We start from the raw sequence: 14,535 nt of genomic DNA, 5'->3' as shown, positions 1-14,535 counted from the left end.
TTCTTTATTCCTGAGGAAAACAGAACATGCGTACAAGTTTGGCACTTAGGTGTATATCTTCATGAAAAACATAGTGCTTAAGGAGTAGGTATTACTCAAAGGTATTATTAAGCCTAATGACTTTCAGATTTTAGCTGGCCATTTTGACCAACTTTCATTCTTATATAAACACTATACAGGAAAGCTAATCTGAAGTTTTTCAAAGTGTTCCCAGAATCTAACTTTGTTTAGTAAGTTGCAAATTCTGTGTAAATCTCTTCTACTGTATATTGTAAACATTAAAAAAAAACCAATCAGCTTGCATTAAATCTTCCAATTCTGGCCATACCTTATATATTAATGCTATTTAGTAAAGTCATAAATGCATTATTTAGATTGAAAAAACTAACTTGAATACTTGCATTTCTTAAATTGCATGCTTTCTTTCAGAGTTTGAAAGAATTAAATAAATCTCAGTATATTGTTGCATCTTGAACTTTTTTCACAGAATTCCTCCATGTAAGGGTATTTGTGAGGAGACCCAGAAGGCTCTGGATCATTCTCTTCTTGATTGTACTTTCCGATTGCAAGGTAGAAATAACCGTACGTGGGTGGCTGAACTGGTGTTTGCAAACTGCCCGCTTATCAGCACTTCTTCCAGGGAACAAGGTTAATTTCTCAATTGTTCTGCATAATGGCATTCTTCTTATACTTTTTGAGTATCAAATTGGCCTCTCCCTTTCATTTTGCAGGACCAACTCGTCATGTTTATCTGACATATGAAAACCAGTTGTCTGAACCAGTTGGTGGCCGAAAAGTAGTTGAGATGTTTCTAAATGACTGGAATAGCATTGCCCAATTATATGAATGTATGTTGGAGTTTGCTCGATCTTTACCAGGTATATAATGTCTTGTATACATTATATAATTGTTTCATTCTTGTATTGATGTAGAAAAGAAGCAGGCCACTTTCTATTGACCTATTGCCATATTTAAAATGAGAGTGTCCTATGTGCAGTCATACAGACTGGCCATGAAGCGACTAATATATTCACAAAATGAATATTCCAATATATAATATTGGAGATGTGGTCGGTCACCAATCCTTGATTTTTCAAAGACAGCCTAGTACATTTTTAGCCCAGTGAAATTTCTTTAACATTTTTAAGTTACCTTGGTTGTTTTTTTGAGAAGCAGATATGGACAAACTTCCAAACAAAGCACCACACTATGGTGATTAACTGCGTTTATTTTCTGAGAATGCCTTTGAGGTCCTTGTGAGGTGTCCTTGAAAATAAAAAAATATTTAGAAGCTGTTAGTTGTAGCAGGTGTTACCTCCTGTTCATTCCTTTTCTGTATTTGGAAGCTAAGTGTGATCAAGCCTGGTTAATACTTGAAAGGGACATGTCTGAGTTATAGGTTAGACCATGAGTGTCAAAATCACATTACCGTCAAATGACATTTGGTGATGTTTTTTCCCCTTTGTGGAGCTGAGGTGGGCGTAGCCTGCGCATGACACATCTGGTCCACAGGCTGCCAGTTTGACAACCCTGAGCTAGACTAAGAAAGTGAAAAGCCAAACAACTTCTGTCAATGTCCTGCTGCCAAGAAAACTAAATCAATGTGCCTTTGAGTAATTGGGGATCTTACTGAACAGGATGGGAATTATAACCTCTAGGAACTACTGCTTTGTTTTAAATTAAAAGAAACTAAATATCATTTAAAGGGCATCTACATTTTACTATTTTTCAGGAGTCATTCCATTCAGGCTTTCAGATAGGTTGTTAACTGTTTTGATCGCTACTGTTGAAAACCTGGGTCATTGTTTTACATTCTTAGAGTTTGAGAGTCACTGTTTCAGATGGGATTATGCATTTCAGAAGCCAAATGTACAGCCTGGAAGTACTTTTGACCTTCAGGTCTCAGTGAAATTACATGTGGCAGTTCTGGTAAAGAACACCTTTGCATAATTATCCCAGCTGCAACACATCCTGACTTGATCAAATCAGATCAGATCAAGATTTGGCAATGGTTACCCACAGATTTGGGTACAGGTTACCCACACTGTGATCACTGCAGTGCACTCCATATGAGAAGTGTCTGGAGTTGTAATTGATGCAAAATGCAGCAGCCAAAACTGAGCTGAAAGATCATCTCCATTTTAAAATTGCTTACCGAGCACAATTTAAGAAGTTGGTATTGACTTAAAGCCATTAATGGCACAGAACCTAACTATTGAAGGGCCATCTTCTTCCTTTATGAAACTATTCAATTCTTAACAAACCCTTACAAAGACGTTCCTACTGTCAGAAGCCCTTCTTCTGGCGTGTTCAAGAAGACTGTTTTCTCCTTTGCTATCAATCTATGGCACATTTAGGGCATGGATTTAGCTCCACTCTTTCACTGTTTAGAAAATCTGTATACATGTATCTTTTTCACCAGGATTTTAATTATTGTTAAATAGTTTAGGGGACTATTTGATTATTACTTTTAACCTGTATTTTTAATTTATTTTATTTGATTTGGTTTTTAAAAAAAGTTAGTATTTTTAAGTGATTATCAGATTAGAAAGACAGGATATGTCAACTGAAGTCAAATGAGGAAAAAAGTTGCTGGATGCCAAAGAAAGTGTTCTTAGAAACATTACTTTCCAGAAGTGATAGAAACTCTAAGTTTAATACTTTTTCTCTTTTTAAAAAATACATATTTTGTCTCCCTCGCCCCTTTATATTGTTAAGAAATACCAAGCCATCTAAATGTTTTCTCAGAAGTTCGGATCTATAATTATAGGAAACTAATTCTTTGTTACGGGACTACCAAGGGAAGTTCTGTAAGTATCTTTGATCTTTCTCTTAAAGCTATGTTAATATTGTATAGATTGTCTTTAAGTATAGTGTCTCTTTATTTTAAACATAGTTATTAAGCTGCTACCATCCATACTAACATATGTGTTCAGTATTGTGGTCTTAGTAGTGGTAATTGTCTTTTTTCCCCCTTTAGCTTATCATTAGATGTTTTCCCAAATTAGCGTTTGATGATAGCTAGCTATGTAGGTTCGATTAGAATCTCGAATCTTCTCTACTGAATTTCCCTTAATAATATTCTTAAGGTCAAGGGATTGTAAAGAAAAGATGTGCGTTATGAACATCACTAATCAGAAAAGAAAGTACAGAAGTGGATAATAGTTTGTGTGTTTATGAATAAATTTCAGTCTCTACCCTCATTTTACATATTCTTCTCTATTAGGTTTATGCCACAGGTTATATTTTAATCAAATGAGAAAACTGCTGTGCAACAGACCAAATATAGCTTACCATGCAAAGCATGGGAGGAAAGGAGTTTAGAGCTCATTCCTGTAGTTCCATAATGACATTCCATAGCTTCTGTACTACCTAAGAGTCTCTGATGCATTGAATGTATTCTGTTGTATTGAATGTATATTTTATTGACAAAGAAATAAAGGTGGTCTTTGTCAGTAAAATATAAATTCAAAACAAAAATAGTTTGTCACGAAAGCAACTGCCTGTGAAGGCTCCTGGATTGGGGCTGAAAGGTGAAAGCGGAAACAGTATACTCCATCCCATAGTTGGGTAGACCAGGTTGCCCTGACAGACCGGTCTCACTGGAAAAAACACATTAGTTTTTGTATTTTTCTGGCGTTTTCCAAAAATATGGCATGATTTGTTTAAAACCTTTTTTGTGTTAAAATAGTTAAATTTTCACTGAAATATAAGGATTAGGCATTGACACATTTTGGATACCCAGTGAATTCTTAGTAATCAGGTAGCAAATATTATAACAAATTAGAGGTAGGCTTGCAAAAAATAGAAATACAGATATTTCCTTGGCTTGGTTATATTCAGCTTTAAACAAATATGGAAATATTCATTTATTCTCAAACTTAAGATCGAGAAGGACATGGTGTCTATAAGATACTGTTTATCTCTTATGTCCTCCCTATCTCTGTAAAGAGAAAAACATTAGAACTATAGTGACCAAATTTTTCCCAACTGGATTTCCTTCAGCTTGAAAGGAAGAAGATGTGTTTTTCTTTCTGCAACTTTGTTTTTCCTGGAGTGTGCAGCACATAAAGACTAGAATCACCAGCCATCTGAGTATTCACTGATTCAAACTGTTTTGTGTAGTCCAGTTTTGTCCATTTTGACTGATAGTAGTTCTCTAGCATCCTCTAGTAAGCAGCTTTATAAAGCAAGATCCTTTTTGTAACAGAGATTGAGCTCAGGATCATCTGTGTACAAAATCTGTAGTGCTGCACTGAGCTGTGATTTAACTGATTACATGCAGTTAAATATTTACTAGATAGAAAATAATTTGCTTGGAATATAGAAAATACAGTGGGGCAAAAAAGTATTTAGTCAGCCACCAATTGTGCAAGTTCTCCCATTTAAAAAGATGAGAGAGGCCTGTAATTGTCATCATAGGTAGACCTCAACTATGAGAGACAAAATGAGAAAACAAATCCAGACAATCACATTGTCTGATTTGGAAAGAATTTATTTGCAAATTATGGTGGAAAATAAGTATTTGGTCATCTACAAACAAGCAAGATTTCTAGCTCTCATAGACCTGTAACTTCTTCTTTAAGAGACTCCACTGTCCTCCACTCGTTACCTGTATTAATGGCACCTTTTTGAACTTGTTATCAGTATAAAAGACACCTGTTCACAACCTCAAACAGTCACACTCCAAACTCCACTATGGTGAAGACCAAAGAGCTGTCAAAGGACACCAGAAACAAAATTGTAGACCTGCACCAGGCTGGGAAGACTGAATCTGCAATAGGCAAGCAGCTTGGTGTGAAGAAATCAACTGTGGGAGCACTAATTAGAAAATGGAAGACATACAAGACCACTGATAATCTCCCTGGATCTGGGGCTCCACGCGAGATCTCACCCCATGGAGTCAAAATGATCACAAGAACGGTGAGCAAAAATCCCAGAACCACACGGGAGGACCTAGTGAATGACCTGCAGAGAGCTGGGACCAACGTAACAAAAGCTACCATGAGTAACACACTACGCCGCCAGGGACTCAGATCCTGCAGTGCCAGATGTGTCCCCCTGCTTAAGCCAGTACATGTCCGGGCCCATCTGAAGTTTGCTAGAGACCATTTGGATGATCCAGAAGAGAATTGGGAGAATGTCATATGGTCAGATGAAACCAAAGTAGAACTGTTTGGTAGAAACACAACTCGTTGTGTTTGGAGGAGAGAGAATGCTGAGTTGCATCCAAAGAACACCATACCTACTGTGAAGCATGGGGGTGGCAACATCATGCTTTGGGGCTGTTTCTCTGCAAAGGGACCAGGACGACTGATTCGTGTACAGGAAAGAATGAATGGGGCCATGTATCGTGAGATTTTGAGTGCAAACCTCCTTCCATCAGCAAGGGCATTGAAGATGAAACGTGGCTGGGTCTTTCAGCATGACAATGATCCCAAACACACCGCCCAGGCAACGAAGGAGTGGCTTCGTAAGAAGCATTTCAAGGTCCTGGAGTGGCCTAGCCAGTCTCCAGATCTCAACCCCATAGAAAACCTTTGGAGGGAGTTGAAAGTTCGTGTTGCCCAGCAACAGCCCCAAAACATCACTGCTCTAGAGGAGATCTGCATGGAGGAATGGGCCAACATACCAGCAACAGTGTGTGCCAACCTTGTGAAGACTTACAGAAAACGTTTGACCTCTGTCACTGCCAACAAAGGATATATAACAAAGTATTGAGATGAACTTTTGATATTGACCAAATACTTATTTTCCACCATAATTTGCAAATAAATTCTTTCCAAATCAGACAATGTGATTGTCTGGATTTGTTTTCTCATTTTGTCTCTCATAGTTGAGGTCTACCTATGATGACAATTACAGGCCTCTCTCATCTTTTTAAGTGGGAGAACTTGCACAATTGGTGGCTGACTAAATACTTTTTTGCCCCACTGTAGATACATTTCTGTATCATCTCTTTCTCTCTGTCTCTATACACACACACACACACACACACACACACACACACACACACAGAGAGAGAGAGAGAGAGAGAGAGAGAGAGAGAGAGAGAGAGAGAGAGAGAGAGAGAGTTTCTTGCTATCATTGCATAATTTTCTGAAGCTTTTTGTATTTATAGATCAGCATTCAATGGAACTCTGTGCACCAAAAATTCCACATATCTCTTGGAACCGTTGGACCAAACTCAGGTTGCAGTAATTGTCACAATACTATTCTGCATCAGCTCCAAGAGATGTTCAATAAATCACCAAATGTTGTCCAACTATTACAGGTAACTTTTTTTGTCAAAAGAGAGTTTTGCATTTGAAATAAGGAAATCATTGAAAGGATGATGCTTTTGCATATGAGATCATAATACTTTATATGGGAATAAGCAGGAAGAATTTAGCAGCAATTATACTTCTGTTTTGTTCTGCATTCTTACTACTATAATATAGGTAGTCCTCAACTTACGACCACAGTTTAGCCCAAAATTTATGTTACTAAGTGAGAAATTTGTTAAGTGAGTTTTGCCTCATTTTATGACTTTTCTTGCCACATTTATTAAGTGAATCACTACAGTTCTTAAATTAGTAACATGGGTTGTTAAGTGAATCTTGTTTCCCCATTGACTTTGCTTGTTGGAAGGTCGCTAAAGGGGAACACATGACTCCAGGACACTGCAACTGTCATAAATGTGGGTCAGTTGTCAAGCATCCAAATGTAAACCATGTGATCATGAAGATACTACAATGATCATAAGTGTGAAAAATGGTCATAAGTCACTATTTTCAGTGCCGCTATAACTTCGAACAATCACTAAATGAACAGTCCTTGACTTATAGCAGTTCATTTAGTGACCGTTCTAAGTTACAACAGCATTGAAAATAGTGACTTCTGTAATGCCATTTCTTCATTTGGTTGTTATGAATAGAAGCATAGAAGCAACTGATCATATTTATTTCTGGAGAGTCAATATCTGTCATACAGTTATTTATAACTAAACAACTGTTGCTTTTATTTGCAGGTTTTGTATGATACTCAGGCTCCATTAAATGCTATCAATAAGCTTCCCACTGTGCCAATGCTAGGACTGACACAGCGTACTAACACTGCTTACCAGTGCTTCTCAATTCTGCCTCAGTCACCCACACACATCAGACTGGCCTTTAGGAATATGTATTGCATAGACATTTATTGCCAGAGCCGTGGAGTAGTGGCAATTCGTGATGGAGCATATAGTCTTTTTGACAACAGTAAAATTGTGGAAGGCTTTTATCCTGCACCAGGATTGAAGGTGACTGTTCTTTATGTATTTATTCTGTAGTACAATTAGAATATTGACTGGGATCATTAATGTTTCAGATATCTTCTGTAAGTGGTGAAATTATTTGGAAGGTGCTTTCAAATACATGTTTAATGTTGAAGCTTCTAACACATTCAGTGGTAAGGAAATAAAGATAATATTCACTTATTATCTGTTCTTTGGCACTTCAGAATTGTGTTCTGGCTTTCTAGAACCTTTGCCTGAGTAGATTATAGTTCAGTTAGTTTCTGGATTCACAATTTAAACATTCTGGTAACAGGATTAGACAATTTTGTCTAAATTTTGAAGAAATGTTTCCAGGAACAGCACAAGGTTGAATAAATGAGTCTGTGATTAGAACTTTTTATTAATCATTTTATTAAAACTTTATTTTTAAAAACTTTAACAAATATGAGTTCTGATAATGCAGCTAATATCACAATATTTTCAGTAACCTGGGCCAAGTCGTATTTTTTTATTTATTATTATTTTTTATTAATTTAATTTCTATACCGCCCTCCTTCTGAAGGACTCGGGGCGGTGTACAGCCAATTAAAACATAATATATACATCAATTTAAAAACCAATTAAAACTAATAAATAATTTTGGCTCAGAATTAAAACCTAATTAAAACACCCAATTTAAAATCATTCACAAAGATAGCCTAGCCTGGCGGAACAGTAAGGTTTTAAGAGCGCAGTGAAATACACGGAGATCAGAAATCTTACATATTTCCGGGGGCAGTTCGTTCCAAAGGGCAGGAGCATCCACAGAGAAGACTCTCCCCCTGGGTGTCATCAGCCGACATAACTTGGCCGATGGCACCCTGAGGAGCCCCTCTCTGTGGGAGCGAACTGGCCGGTGGGAGGCTACTGGCGGCAGAAGTCGGTCTCGTATTTTTGAAATGGTAGAATGGTTTATTGCAATGGATCTTCATAAATGAAAAAGATTATTGATGCTCAAGGTGGTAAAAATCAAGTGTCACAGTAATATGTCATTTCTGAACATTTGTAACATACAATTCACACTATTACTTATTAACCTTTGGAGACCTAACAAGGCATTGCTGTAAATATCTGAAATATTAATAATTTAAAACTGTAGCATATTGCTATTGAGATTAGTGTATCTTGAAAGATGTAATGACAATATATATAGTTTTATTATGTTATTGTAAACCTCTCAGAGTCACTCATGAGATGGGCAGTGCAAAAATTTAATAAATAATTAAATACATGTTGTCACAGGTTCCTTTTGTCTATTCCCCATTCAGTGGGCTCCCACATCCCAGAAGGCCCACTCCAGCCTCCCTGGCCTTTAGGCAACCTACACACCAGCAGATCCTTGGCTAGTAATTCCAGTTTGTTTTTACACCCTTCTCAGATCTACCACTACTTTTTACTATCAGAAGTAAACTACAGCCCTCTTAATTTGAAGTTTCCTATATAGAATAGTGAAAACCACAACCTTTCTCACTCCCAGAATTCATCAACACCATCTGCTCCACCACAGCAACTACAAACACCATCATACTATCACCACACCCAGCTGCTTTGCTGCTGGTCTTTTATAGCTGCTCTCTGCTAAGTAGCTGGGCTGGCTGGGGAGAAGTCTTAAAGGAGCAGGGCCCCATCAGCCCAGGGGCTAACTAACCTCAAGCAGCCTGTCCTCCCTCATACATCACTCCTTTTTATATATATATATATTTAAAAAATTGGGCATGCGTTTGTGTCCCTCATCTTCTGTAACCATGTGAGGGGCTGGTGGTTGGTAATTCCCAAACCCAGACGTACCCTCACAGAGCATTGATCACCCATTTCAATGCATACTCCTCTTTCTTGATGGTACTATAGTTCTGTTCTCATGGAATGAGTTTCTTCGATAAATAAATTACAGAGTGTCTGTCCCTTCGTGATTTTGCATCAGTGCTGCACCTAAACCGACATTGGATGTGTCTATTTGTACAAGTGGTTGGGTAAAATCCAGTCCTCAGCACTGGTTTTCCACATAGAGCATTTTTTATCCTTTCAAATATCTCCTGGCATTCTTCTGTCCACCTTACCTTGGAGGGCTGTATTCCTGATTAGGTTTGTTAAGGGCTGACAATTGTGGAGAAATGGGGGAATAAAGAGTTGTTAATATCCTGCCAACCCCAGGAAAGAATGTTCTTTCTTTGTTTTGGGGGATTTTCCAAAGTGCTGCTCCAACATTCCATTTATGGGTTAATCTCACATCTATTTGCTCAAGACTGAGTATATTTTTTTTCTTTTTCCATGACCACGCCTCCTACTTCCTGTGGTCTTCAGTCTTTTCACTCAGTCTATTAATCAAGACTTGAGTTTCAGTTCTCTGGCAAATAGATGCCAGATTAACCTATATTAATTGTTTTTTTAAAAAAAATTGGGGGGGGGTTGTTTATTTGGAATTTCTTTGTTGTAGTTACTTTAAGATTTTTTCTGGAACTGTTACATGGAGCCTGGAGCTGCACATTTAAACTAGGTAGGAGAATTTGATCTCCTTTGCTGCTGGTGGTGGGTTAGACGTCTCTGGGAAATCCAGATCGTCTTCCCCCACCCTGATTGTTTATTTTTTTGAGGAAGCAGCAGTCCAGTGTGTGTCCCGTTTGGGCGCCTCCAAGGTTTGTGTTGCCACTGGTGTATGTGTGGGGTGACTGGGAGTTAACAGAGCCCTTACCACAATCACAGCTCCAGCATGTGTTGAGCGGCTATGGAGTCACTGACCAGGACTCCGGTGCAAACTCCGTCGACCAGGAAGTGCTTCGCAGCGCTTGAGAGGCTTTGTTTTTGCCTCCGCGCTTATTTAGAGACTGAATGCAGCAGCGGCTCTTCAAAGAGGCAGTTGTAGTGGCTGCCATTTGTTGGAAGCGCGAAGGGGTTTCGCACTGAAGAACAGCTGTTTCTAATTGCGCAGGCGCAGGGGGCTTCTTCCTGCCTGCACTCGCCATTTTACAGTTTATTTTGGGCATTGTTGGAGTGAAGTGAGCCAGGAAGCTCATTTCTTCAATTGCAAGCCTGGCTTAGCTCCAACAAAATTGCGAAGCAGCGTTTAGAGTCCTTTGGCTCTGTGCTGAATTGCCTGGTCGTTCTTCTGCCTGGGATCTTTCTGCAGATAAGGATCTTGCAGTCTGCATCCAGTGCTGAGAGCAGCTTCTGGAAGGACAGGTTTGCCTGGGAACAACGTGTTCCTTATTTACTGTGTTTCTGAAGCCCAGTCATCCTTTGAACTGGTATTTTCTGTGTGGTAATTGGGAATTTCCCTTACCTTAATTTTTCTGCATACAGTCATATTCCTGAAAGGAATTAATTTCTGGACTTATTGGAAACAATCTATTTATCATGTCTGCCTCTGATGTATCTTCTGATTTAGAACCTACTGTTAGCCCTCCAAGGCTCCATAGGGTCACAAGGGCTGGTTCTAAACATACTTCTAAATCTACCAGAAGTAAGTCAGCCAAAGGTAGACCTTCATCAGGAGGATCTGCAAGACGGACTGCAAGGGCAGACAAAGATGCGGGCAGGCGCCACAAGGCCTTAGAGAAACAGTTTGATAAGGCACAGCGCACTGCCTTGGTTGCAGAACATCTGCGTGCTTCCACATCTGCTGCCATATCAGCTGCTCCAGCGGTGTTACTTCCATTGCAACCTGTTGCTGCCATTGCAAGCCAAAGTTGGGCTACATCTGAGCCTGGAATGTCTTCCCAGCCATTGCCTGAGATTGTGCAAATTGTTCCTGGGGCAGGCCAGAGCACACCACAGGTGGGGACTAGTGGTCAGTTGGCACCTGGCCGTCAGGTTCCTGAGGCCACATTTACTCCGACTGCAGCAGGGTTGCGTGCAGAAGAACAGTCTTCGTCTGTTCAGCCTTTGGATATCCAGGCTTTGATTTCTGATACCCTGTCCAAAATGCTGGCAGCGGGTATTCAGCACGCCAGTCAGGTGCCTTTGCTGGCAACCAGACCTATTCAGCAGATTCAGCCTGTTGTGACTGGCAGACAGACTTCCCCTTCACAACACGAGTCTTCTAGTGGTGAAGTTTCTTCGCAAGCAGAGGAGTGTCCAGAAGTGATGAAATTTTTGGAGGATGAAGGGCTGAGACCTGATAGGCCAGCCTTTCGTGGTCTGTTCCACCTATCGCTCTTTAAGTCCTTACTCCATAAGGCTAAAGTAGCTACCAATATGGGACTACTTGAGGAACCTCAGGATCAAAGTCTGGAGGTTACCTCACCTAATGATGATTTCTTCCTTATTCCTAAGAAGGAACAGGATTTCATTCCTTACCCAAAACTCTTTTCTGAGGTGGTTCAGCAGCTGTGGAGTCAACCTGGTTCACTAGCAGCTCCTAGTGGCCATGATAAGAAAGTTTATTATTCGGCTCCAGACCTTGAGGAATCTCTCCTGCTGCCATCTGTGGATGCACCAATTGCTGCACTGACCTCCTCTGCTCTGCTTTCAAGCAATATGCTGGAAGGTCTTAAGCCTGAGAATTGTAAAACAGAACTGACTTTCCGTAAGTCTCATGAAGCGGCTGCTTGGGCCATTAAGGCTGCTACATCAGCTTCATTTTTTAACCAAGCTTCCTTGGTTTGGCTTCGTCAATTGCAAGAACATCTGTCTCAGGATGACATTGGCCTACACCAAAAGGTCAATAAACTAATTTCAGCAACGGAATATTCTGCAGATGCATCTTTAGATGCAGCGAAATTTGCTTCTAGAGCCTTGGCATCCAATGTTACATCATGCCGGCTGTTATGGCTCCACAATTGGAAGGCTGACTTGAAGTCAAAGTGGAAGTTGCACTTCAGTGCCTTACAAAGGTTCAGCCTTTTTTGGAGAGGTCTTGGAACCAGTTCTCATAGAAGATAAGGACAAACGGAAGGTTTTACGTTCCTCATACAAGCAATCTGAACGCAGATTCACGCCTTATTCGCAACGGCAGCCATTTCGTCAGGAGCCGGGGACCAGTGGGTCCTATTTCCAGCAGTCCTATGAGCAAGGATATGACAGGCCCTTTGACAGGCAGCCTTTCCGGGATCAGAGGAGACACCAAGCTCCACAAAAGAAGCCCTTTCGAAGGGGCGGGTCATGGCCCTTTCATCGTGGCAAGTGACGCCATGTCACCTCTTCTCATTGGTGGACATCTACAATATTTCCACCAGCAGTGGGCATCCGCCACGACAGATGCTTGGATTCTTTGGACGGTGGAGTATGGTCTCACCTTGGAATTCCTATCCAGCCCCCCCCCCCAGCCGCTACCTGCTGTGTCCAGTTCCGCACCAGCACGAAAAGAAACAGCTCATGGAGGCCGAGATCCAAGATTTGCTGGACATCAGGGCCATCGAGCCGGTACCAAAAGGTCAAGAAGAGACAGGTTTTTATTCCATCCTTTTCCTGGTACCGAAAAGTTCGGGGGGCTGGAGGGGAATCTTGAATCTCAAGCACCTCAATCAATTCATTGTATACAGGAGGTTCAAAATGCAATCCTTGAAATCTATTCTGGGTTGCATAAGGGAAGGGGACCTGTTACAGTCATGGGCCTCAAAGAATGTCGGAGCAGCGCTTTGAAAAACGGACATTGGCTTATCTGAATGTCCATTTTCGAAGCGCTGTGAAGACATTCTAACCCGCCCTGTAGGCTGCGTGATCCTGGCAGGGGTGGGTGTTCCTTCTTTTGATTCCTTGTAATACAAGTTCTTGGATGACTACATCTTCGTGAAAAGACTGAAGACCACAGGAAGTAGGAGGCGTGGTCATGGAAAAAGAAAAAAATTACACTCAGTCTTGAGCAAATAGATGAGAGATTAACCCATACGTGGAATGTCTTCGCAGCTCTTCGAAATGGACATTCAGGTAAGCCAGTGTCTGTTCTACTTGTCTCGGTGTCTCCACCTTCCATGTTTGTAACTTCAGCCTGTCCTCTTATACATGTCTTCTCATAAATTTGAAAACATTGAATTCACAGACCTTCCTGAACATGTTCGTTGACAGCAATCAAGATGCACGAAGACGATCAGTCAATGAAGATGATAATCCACCATCTCCTATTGGAGGGGACATGATGGATTCATTGATATCACAACTTCAGCCACAGCAGCAGGTAGCATATATGCATGCACACATTTAGTATTTCAGACTAAATATTGTTAAATTGATCATTTGGGACAAATGTCTATTCTTATTCCAATCTGGTAAGGTAATACAAATGGAGAAACAAGGGGAAAACCCTAGCTTGGTAAGTGAAGATAATACTTTTCAAACAAAAAGGTCAGTGGCTTGATACCATTCTCAAAAAGAGGATATATTAGATTTCGGTCTAAAATCCTGGAGAGATGACATTCAGTTTAGATAACAGAGTTGGTGATGGATCATTGGTGCAATGGTGGAATGACCTTAGGAGACAAGAGGAAAAGCTACTTGTTAAACTGCTCTAGGTTGATGCAAATTCTGTCTCAGCTGTTATGTTATTTGTTTCATGATATTCTGCAAATTGGTAACTGTGTACAGCTATTTACTGCTAGTGTTGCAACAACACTGCTGCTGGCTGGTTGAGGAATTCCCTGAGGATCGGAAGCCATTTCCAAAACTAGGGAGATTTTCTGCCAGTCTTTGGAAGAGAGTAGGAGATTTGTAAGATTAATGCCAGCCTTGCAAGGTAGTCCCTACAAGAAGCACACCTAGAAGTACTAGCAAATTTTTTTTTTTGTAAAGTTACGTTAATATAAACTTTGCAATCTCACTTTTACAGTCCTAGGGAGGGTCCTTTCTGAGATGTTTACTATGCCTCCATTCTTCACTTGTCTGACCATTGTCTAGTCTGGGCTCTTCCTTCTTTCTCCCAAGATCATTCCCACATACCATTACAATTGTGTCTGATGGCTTGGTATAAGACAGTTGTTTTATACCTGAGCTGGTACCTATATATGGTGTATCCAAAAAGCGTTATTTTTAGAATAAATTTGAATGGATATTAATTTTCAATGTTCAAGCAGTATGTTTATGCTGGCTGACATGGAAAAGGACATCCATATTAATTTGGAAATTAAAAGAAAAAATGACTCCGAGAAGCAAAAGCAAGAAACAAAAGCTTCTTAGAAGCAAAAGCTGATGGGATTTCAAGAATGGTAGATAAGATAAAGTACAGGATGTGATAAAATCATCCTTGATATTACAATAAGGAGGAAAATACTATTCTATGGAAATAGACATGCATATTTTATTTATTCAGCTGT

General features: G+C 40.0%; 1 protein-coding gene across 3 annotated transcripts in view; it reads left to right on the top strand.

Annotated features, from left to right (window-relative positions):
- The window catches only part of MED14 (mediator complex subunit 14), a 94,500-nt gene that overhangs the window by 59,157 nt on the left and 20,808 nt on the right, over nucleotides 1-14,535 (top strand). For all 3 annotated transcript variants that reach the window (XM_070944223.1, XM_070944222.1, XM_070944221.1), the window contains exons 17-22: nucleotides 488-648; nucleotides 732-878; nucleotides 2,719-2,810; nucleotides 6,122-6,274; nucleotides 7,010-7,279; nucleotides 13,269-13,403. In XM_070944223.1, coding sequence (XP_070800324.1) covers nucleotides 488-648; nucleotides 732-878; nucleotides 2,719-2,810; nucleotides 6,122-6,274; nucleotides 7,010-7,279; nucleotides 13,269-13,403 — 958 coding nt within the window. The remainder of the gene's footprint in view (nucleotides 1-487; nucleotides 649-731; nucleotides 879-2,718; nucleotides 2,811-6,121; nucleotides 6,275-7,009; nucleotides 7,280-13,268; nucleotides 13,404-14,535) is intronic.

Source organism: Pituophis catenifer, unplaced genomic scaffold, assembly GCF_029215685.1.
Source record: "Pituophis catenifer annectens isolate HBS135680 unplaced genomic scaffold, rPitCat1.0.hap2 SCAF_4, whole genome shotgun sequence".
Classification (NCBI taxonomy): domain Eukaryota; kingdom Metazoa; phylum Chordata; class Lepidosauria; order Squamata; family Colubridae; genus Pituophis; species Pituophis catenifer.
Note: the sequence above shows the minus strand (reverse complement) of the source record. Positions and strands in the feature narration are given on the sequence as shown.